Here is a 9,341-nt window from a genome sequence, read left to right as displayed (position 1 = left end):
AAATATGTATAGCCATGACCAGTCAACATATATTGGAGTTCAGAATACAGTAACTAACTACATATATGTTCTCCCGCTTTATCTATCACACTATATATCATCACTTTTGATTGGTTGAAAAAAAATATTAAATTAAAAATGTAATTATTAAATATTATTCTGACTACATATCTCTTAACACATGAAATAACATGAAAGAGTGGGACAATATATATGAAGTTATGTGGTACTAAGTCTCATGTCTTAATTTCACTTTTTGTACTACTATAATGTAATTATACTTTTTCCAATTTCGTTTTTACCATATATGAATGAGAGTGAATTAAAGTTAAGTTGGTATTTTTATTATATTTGTGAGACACTGAATACTTATCAATGAACAATTTACACTTCCACACATTTATTCTGTTCCCAACGACAACTTTATCATCGATCTCTTCAATAGAGAGGTATGCATTTTTTTAATTAAATCATTCAACATTTGAATTTTTATAAAATTAAATCACTAGATATAGATTTCATTCCAGCTTCTCATCTTCACTCTTGCTACAACTTTTATCACGATCTTCCCATATAGCCATACTTTCTTTCTTCTTCTTGGTGAAGAACTTTCTAGAAGTTGCTTATAGATTTTTTGGACAAATTTCTTTTATATATTCAGACTCCTTGTATTTATAATAGACAACATTATTTAATTCATTATTTTTGTTATATATCTTTCATTTTTGGAGCGCTTAAAAGGGAGACTTGACAAAAATAATAAAAATCTTGACTAAGCACAATTTATGAAAAATACAATAGACTTATAATAACACAAAAAATTAGGATAATAAACTAGTCAAATTGCACCAATTAAATAAATTTCACAAATATTAGGATTATATGTAATTTTCTTCGTTTGTTGTATTTTTGCCCATTCTAACACCAATAAAACTTTTGAATTTAAATCTTAGAATTATTTTTAAGCATAGTTTGATGCTTAAGTGAAGATTTTTCTTAATAATATTTTTCCTTCCATTAAATCCTTTCACTTTGATTTTTTTTTGTCTAATATCTTGGATATCCGTCACCAAAGAGAATACCTTCCGAATTGGAAATGATCATTACAGAAAATAACTCTTCGTTCAATATATATAAATATTACATACTTAAGGATTAATATCTCTTCCAATTTTTAATTTCTTTTTTCTTTTATAAATAATGTTTCTGAATGAGAAAGGGATGTAACAAAATTGACAATATTTAAACTCATCTACAGGTACTTAATATTCTAAAACTCTATTAACTCAATTCCACTTTCACAAAATTAGTTTACAAGAAGACACCAAAATTTTCTTTAAACAATTAATTTATCAGTGGGCAAACAAAAAAAATCAATGACCAAGCAAGCTGTTCAATTAAGATTTCGAGCTCAAATATTGTATCTGAAAAAACCAAACAACTATCCCATAATTTTTTTAACTATTTCACCAATAATAAATGTTAAATAATTTTTTTAAAATGAGAACATTAACATTGTCATCATGTTTTCATATTGTTATTATTAATGCACAAAGTCACAAACTACAAAAACATCCACAAATTAGCTTAAAAATCCATTAATTAATGTACATAATAAAAAATGACATATATTTGATTATTAAACATGAAGAAAAAGAAAATCCGAAGACCCATTGAATTTTCTTTTAAAACAACATTCTCACTCCCTTCATAATTCATTTGTTATTTGACACAATCTCTCTTATTATAATCCGTCTCCTCCTTTTCCATCGTAAAAAATAAGCCAGCTCTTAGAACACTCCACTGAAAACTTCCCCAGATCTCATCTCACTCCAAAATCAAAATCCAAAAATCCAAAATCCAAAATCCAAAATCCTCTCTCACTTCCAAGATGCTCACAAAATTTGAAACTAAAAGCAACAGAGTGAAAGGCCTCAGTTTCCACACGAAACGCCCCTGGATCCTCGCCAGTCTCCACAGCGGCGTCATCCAATTATGGGACTACCGTATGGGAACCCTCATCGACCGCTTCGAAGAGCACGACGGCCCTGTTCGCGCTGTCCATTTCCATAATTCCCAACCCCTCTTCGTCTCCGGCGGTAACATAAACTTCAATTCATTTACATTTTCCCAATGAGAGGGGATCCAATTACTCCCAGAGTCACTTTAAAAAAATTACTCCACATCTTAGCCATCGAGATGTGGAGTAAGTTTTTTAAAGTTACTCGGATTAAGTGTATCCATTCCCTTTCGGAATAACGAAAATCTAATGTAATGAGAACTGTTATATTTTAATTAGGTGATGATTATAAGATCAAGGTATGGAATTACAAGCTGCACAGGTGTCTGTTCACTTTACTCGGCCATCTTGATTACATCCGGACCGTTCAATTCCACCACGAGAGTCCGTGGATTGTGAGTGCTAGTGATGATCAGACGATCCGTGTTTGGAATTGGCAGTCGCGGACTTGTGTATCGGTTCTTACAGGACACAATCATTATGTTATGTGTGCTTCATTCCATCCCAAGGAGGATCTCGTGGTGTCCGCGTCGCTGGATCAGACCATTCGTGTCTGGGATATCGGATCTCTTAAGAAGAAGGCTGGTCCACAGCCTGGAGGAGATGATTTATTGAGGTTGAGTCAGATGAACACTGATCTGTTTGGTGGTGTTGATGTTGTTGTTAAGTATGTGTTGGAAGGGCATGATAGGGGTGTTAATTGGGCCGCGTTTCATCCTTCGCTGCCGCTTATTGTTTCTGGTGCGGATGATCGACAAGTTAAGCTTTGGAGGATGAATGGTATGTAGTTTTAGTTTTATATCAATACCTTGCCTGTCGAGTTTGTTTACTGTTTTTGATAAGTAATTGAGGACATTTATGTTGTAGATTTAGGTTTTTAATAAGGTTAAATTTCGGATGTTTGGATTGATGAAAACAAATGGAGTGAAGCATGGTGGAACGGAATGATCATGGTTTAAAATTACGGTTGTGGTTGCTGTTATGTTTACCTCAATCGCTTGAAGTTGCAGGAAAATATGACCAATGTTGCCACAATTGTGATTGCAATGTGGTTGTAGAGACTTTGGAAACCAAAATGATGCAGTCACAATTGCGGTTACAAGTCACAATTTAAAACTATGGGAATGGTACTAGGTTCTATTGTTTGGATTTTTTAAAATTGAATGGAGTGGAACTTGATTCCATTCAATACCTCTATTTTTCTTCCCTTCCAATTTGGGCGATATAGGACGGAATGAAAGGATTCAATTTATTATTTACTCCATTCCATCATAAAATATCCGAACAATGGTATGTTAACTTTGTTCTATTTCATTCTGTTCCACCCATGATTAAATATTCAATCATAACTGGGTAATGTCATGTTCTGTGAGAGAAAGGAACTAACTACTGTTTTGTTCTCATAGCATGATGCCTTTCTAGTTCTCAATGCTATTGTGATTTTGTGAGAAATGTTAACAAAACTGTGTACTTGGAGGAATTGTTTGGGTGAAAGATTTTGTTCAATCAATTTCTTGGTAGCATTAAGTTTTTTTTTTTTTAATTATATGGTTTGGCAAAAATACGTGTAGTGTTTGAAGTGATATTCTCCGTGTTCCTAATAGAATGTGCTTTTTGTTTCCAGATACAAAGGCATGGGAGGTGGACACTTTGAGAGGACACATGAATAATGTTTCTTGTGTTATGTTCCATGCCAAACAGGATATCATTGTGTCGAACTCGGAGGATAAAAGTATTCGAGTATGGGATGCAACGAAGCGTACTGGAATACAAACATTCCGCAGAGAACATGATCGGTTTTGGGTTCTTGCAGCACATCCTGAAATGAATCTGCTGGCCGCTGGTCATGACAGTGGCATGATTGTCTTCAAGCTGGAGAGGGAAAGGCCTGCTTTTGCGGTTAGTGGTGATTCGTTGTTCTACACAAAAGACCGGTTTCTGCGTTTCTATGAATTTTCAACTCAGAGAGAGACGCAAGTACTTCCAATTCGACGACCAGGTTCTGTAAACCTGAATCAGAGTCCAAAGACTCTTTCCTATAGCCCAACTGAAAATGCAGTTCTTCTCTGTTCAGATGTAGATGGTGGATCTTATGAGTTGTATTCCATATCCAAGGACAGCTATGGTAGGGCTGATGTGCAAGATGCAAAGAAAGGTCCTGGAGGATCTGCAGTCTTTGTGGCTCGGAATAGGTTTGCTGTGCTAGACAAAAGCAACAATCAAATCCTTTTAAAAAATCTGAAGAATGAGCTTGTTAAAAAGAGTGCCCTTCCAATTGCTGCCGATGCTATATTCTATGCAGGAACTGGCAACTTGATTTGTAGGTCAGAAGATAGGGTCATTGTATTTGATCTTCAGCAGAGGGTTATTCTTGGTGAGCTTCAGACCCCATTCATCAAGTATGTCGTCTGGTCTAATGACATGGAAACCGTTGCTTTGCTCAGCAAACATGCCATTATCATTGCTAACAAGAAACTTGTCCACCAATGCACTCTCCATGAGACAATCCGCGTAAAAAGTGGAGCCTGGGACGACAATGGTGTTTTTATCTACACCACATTGAATCACATTAAATACTGTCTTCCAAATGGAGATAGTGGCATAATAAAAACACTGGATGTCCCGATTTATATTACGAAGGTTTCTGGTAATACCATCTTCTGCTTGGATCGGGATGGGAAAAACAGAGCCTTAATTATTGATGCAACTGAATATATATTTAAACTTTCCTTGTTGAGGAAACGATTTGACCATGTAATGAACATGATAAAGAATTCACAGCTTTGTGGGCAGGCTATGATTGCTTATCTCCAGCAGAAAGGCTTTCCTGAGGTTGCCCTCCATTTTGTGAATGATGAGAGAACTCGATTCAATCTGGCTTTAGAGAGTGGAAACATTCAAATTGCAGTTGCATCAGCTACAGCAATTGATGAGAAAGATCACTGGTATCGTTTAGGGGTTGAGGCTCTTCGTCAAGGCAATGCTGGTATAGTTGAGTATGCATACCAGAGGACAAAAAATTTCGAGAGATTATCTTTTCTTTATCTCGCCACTGGTAACACGGAGAAACTTTCAAAGATGTTAAAAATTGCTGAAGTGAAGAATGATGTGATGGGTCAGTTTCACAATGCCTTGTATATGGGTGATGTCCGAGAACGTGTTAAAATCTTGGAGAATGTGGGTCATTTGCCACTTGCTTACATCACTGCATCAGTCCATGGGCTGCAGGATGTTGCTGAACGGCTTGCAGCCGAACTTGGGGACAACATTCCATCTTTGCCTGAGGGAAAGGTACCATCTCTTCTAATACCACCTTCACCTGTCATGGCTGGTGGTGATTGGCCCCTTCTCAGGGTCATGCGAGGCATATTTGATGGTGGGCTTGACAGTACAAGTCGGGGTGTTGCTGATGAAGAGTATGAGGCAGCTGATGCTGATTGGGGTGAGGAGCTTGACATGGTTGACGTGGATGACTTACAAAATGGAGACGTTGCTGCAATTTTGGATGATGGAGAAGTGGCTAATGAAAATGAAGAAGAGGGTGGATGGGAGTTGGAAGATTTAGAGCTGCCCCCTGAAGCTGACACCCCAAAAGCTTCTATCAATACTCAATCTTCTGTTTCTGTGATCCCAACACCTGGCATGCCAGTAAGCCAGATATGGGTTCAGAGGTCATCTCTCGCAGCAGATCATGCAGCTGCTGGCAACTTCGAAACCGCAATGCGGTTACTGAACCGTCAACTTGGGATAAAAAACTTTGCTCCCTTGAGACCCGTGTTTATTGATCTCCATAATGGCAGTCATTCCTATCTGCGTGCATTTTCATCTGCTCCAGTAATATCATTTGCTGTTGAAAGAGGTTGGACTGAGTCATCGAGTGCAAATGTAAGAGGCCCACCAGCACTCCCTTTTAATTTGTCTCAATTGGATGAAAAGCTCAAAGCTGGTTATAAGTCAACAACTGCTGGGAAATTTACGGATGCTCTTCGAATGTTCATTAGCATTCTTCATACAATTCCCTTGATTGTAGTTGAGTCGAGGAGGGAAGTGGATGATGTGAAGGAACTGATTATCATAGTCAAAGAATATGTTTTGGGTCTGCAGATGGAGCTGAAGAGAAGGGAAATTAAGAACAATCCTGCACGGCAACAGGAGCTTGCAGCATATTTTACCCACTGCAACCTTCAGCCACCTCACTTGAGGCTAGCTTTGCTGAATGCAATGACTGTCTGTTACAAAGCAAAGAATCTTGCCATGGCCGCTAACTTTGCTAGGAGGCTACTTGAGACCAATCCTACTGTTGAAACCCAAGCTAAGACCGCAAGGCAAGTGCTGGCAGCTGCAGAAAGGAATATGAATGATGTCACACAATTGAACTACGATTTCAGAAACCCATTTGTGATTTGTGGTGCAACCTATGTGCCGATCTATCGAGGACAAAAGGATGTCTCTTGCCCATATTGTACTTCCCGTTTTGTGCCAAGCCAAGAGGGGCAGCTTTGTACTGTGTGTGATCTCGCCGTGGTTGGTGCAGATGCTTCCGGATTGCTATGTTCACCTTCTCAGATTCGTTGATTGTGCTGCTTGGACCAGAAGCATGTTTTCCAAATCATTTCAAGTAAATTTTCAGCAGCAACACTGAGTGAGCGATATTGAACTATTAAAATTTCCTGCTAGAACGAGATATAGCCAAGAAGAATTGATGTTTCCGAGTGAGTTTCTGTTTTTTTGTTTCCCTTTGTACTTTTTACCTTTTACTTTATAAAGAATTTCTTATGCATGTAATAAATCTATTTCATATTTTAGGGGTGTTATTAATTTTTTATACACATTAAAGTGAGAGGGTGTAGTTATATAAGATGGTCATAAACCGCAAGACTTGCATTTGCAGGTGATTTATTTGGCAAAGGGAGTGGTGTTTATCTCTAGTTTAGTAAACCTTGGTTCTGTTTCTATTTGGTTGGTTGTGTTTGTAACATTGTACAACTTCATTGAACACTAGCAATCTCTATGTACCAATTTTTTGCAATCTCGTGGTTAGCTGTTTTCTTTCTTGGAGCCTTCTTAGAGACCTTATCTGGTCTATTTGTGAGTTGGTTTTTAAAGGGTAACGAATGAAAGGGAAAAGTTTGCAAGCTATGAAATACATTTATGAGATGATTCTGGAGTTATGAAATACATTTTTGAGATGATTCTGAAACATTTACAAAACCCAACTCGGAAACTAACCTATAAGGGGGAGAAAGGAATGAGAAAGGGTCATACACACTTACCAGGATTTCCACTCCTGTAAATATATGTGGGTGGCCTTTATATGTAGCTGGTGTGTGTGGGTGACCTTTTGATGCAGCTGTTAATATTGTTTTTGACATTGCTTGGGCAAAATCACTTGTGTTACATTTTTTGTCAATTTTTTATAATTGATTTCGTGTAAGTAAAAGTAATCCTTAGGAGGGGTTCCTTCTAAGGTATACTCGAGAGATTAATCTCTTGACGATAGGGTAGAATGAGACTTTCGGAAAATGAAGTCTTGTCATTGATAAAAAAACAAAGTTTTTATTTTGGTTGTGGTTATTTTCCATCCTTTAAAAAATGAAAAACCCAAAATGGTTACTAATTTTTTTAAATGATAGTCAAATTAGTTCTTTTTGTGTCAAATTAAGTGTTGTAAAACATATTAAAAATGAATAATTTGACTTACATTTGAAATTTTTAGGACCATTTTAGGTTTTTCAATTTTCAAGGGATTAAACTGGTAAGGTCGAAAAAAATATGATGATTAAAATGAGTATTCTAAAATTAATTAAAGTTCTCTTTTGATTTGATTGAATTCATTAGTGAAGAGGAGTATTAATTTTGAAACTTCTGACTCTTTTTTTCTGAGATTTTTATTTGTAACACTAACATTTCTCAATTCATATGGAAATTATACGTTCAAATCAAACCACACCTTGGCATTTTGGTCTTTTTTGTGTGTTTTGAGGGTAATGTAAAGCACAATTTGTATTAAGAGGCAAAACTAGTGGTTTCCTCTAAATTATTTTCTCTCTGTTTCTAATGAGTTTATGAGTGTCAAACATTCAACTATAGTCTTTGAAAAAATTATGTTATAACACCGACAAGTATTGTCGTCGAAGTTACACGTGACATAATAAAATATAAAATTATTGTTCTATTTTGCTCATCACATTCCTTGCTGCTGACTTTGATGTCATTTTTTTTTGTCACAATTAACATTCATTTTTTTGGTATTAGGAAGGGTATCCTCTTACCTTATAGATAAAGAACTAATCACTTTTGAGATGTGTGATTGTTTCTCAAATAAGTATCCATCTCAAAAACGAATCTTTTATCCACTTATCTTTTTGTTCACCTCCATTTTAATTTAACATATAAGTGATATAAATTTAGCATGGTAACCAATAATAACAAGCGCTTGCGCTTTTATGATAAGCGTCTATGCAGCTATAAGCCAACTATATTTCTCCCTTATTGTTAAAGTTGTTAGCTATTCTTATAAATAGTGACGTGTAGGATAAGTCACTCAACTATTGTATCATTGTGCAATTTCTATCCGAACTCAATTGTATTTTTGGTCCATTATTTGTATTTTTGGTCCATTATTTCAATAAAAGAGATTAGATTTGAATCATTGTGAATAGCATGAATTTTTCAATGCAATCATCATAAGATTATATTTGTTAGATGAGCATACACTTAACTATTTTCTTGATGGATTGAGGCGGTCATTACATCAGAGTTGTCAATCAACAACGCTTATTTTAGATGTATAATAACACTTTCATGTGCTTTCTGTTTCTGTTTGACTGCAATAGTATATTGTCATCATTAACAGTGCTTCCCAAATATTATTGTATTGAATATATACCACAATGCATCACACGAAAAACGTTGTTATATAGTGCACAAATACAATAATGCATCGTTCACAAAGTACTGTCATATAGGTCTTACATAAACAACACATTTTATACGTAATATTAACAACGTTTATCGTTCGTTGCACTGTTGTAGTTCATATATATAACAGCGCATTAACATAAAAACGCTATTGTATTATTCATAACTATTCTCAAACAACACCTTAATACAACAGCGCAACACACATAACACTGTTGTATTAAGAATGTACAATAGTGATGTCTATAAAAAGTGTTGTTGTATTTATCCTTTATTTATAACAGTGCATGTCAAGGCTTCCCCTAGAATTCGTTGTTGATTTGTATAAATTAATACCTGCATACACATTTATTAGCAGAACATACATTCTCAACAACGCAGACATTTATATATTTTGAAC

At 35.7% G+C, this 9,341-nt stretch overlaps 1 protein-coding gene across 1 annotated transcript; it reads left to right on the top strand.

Moving 5' to 3' along the window:
* On the top strand, nt 1,737-7,040 carry LOC109346037 (coatomer subunit alpha-2-like). Its single transcript, XM_019585391.1, has 3 exons — nt 1,737-2,099; nt 2,300-2,800; nt 3,645-7,040. The coding sequence occupies exons 1-3, from the start codon at nt 1,892-1,894 to the stop codon at nt 6,593-6,595; spliced, it is 3,660 nt and encodes a 1,219-aa protein (XP_019440936.1). The 5' UTR covers nt 1,737-1,891; the 3' UTR covers nt 6,596-7,040.

Source organism: Lupinus angustifolius, chromosome LG04, assembly GCF_001865875.1.
Source record: "Lupinus angustifolius cultivar Tanjil chromosome LG04, LupAngTanjil_v1.0, whole genome shotgun sequence".
Classification (NCBI taxonomy): domain Eukaryota; kingdom Viridiplantae; phylum Streptophyta; class Magnoliopsida; order Fabales; family Fabaceae; genus Lupinus; species Lupinus angustifolius.
Note: the sequence above shows the minus strand (reverse complement) of the source record. Positions and strands in the feature narration are given on the sequence as shown.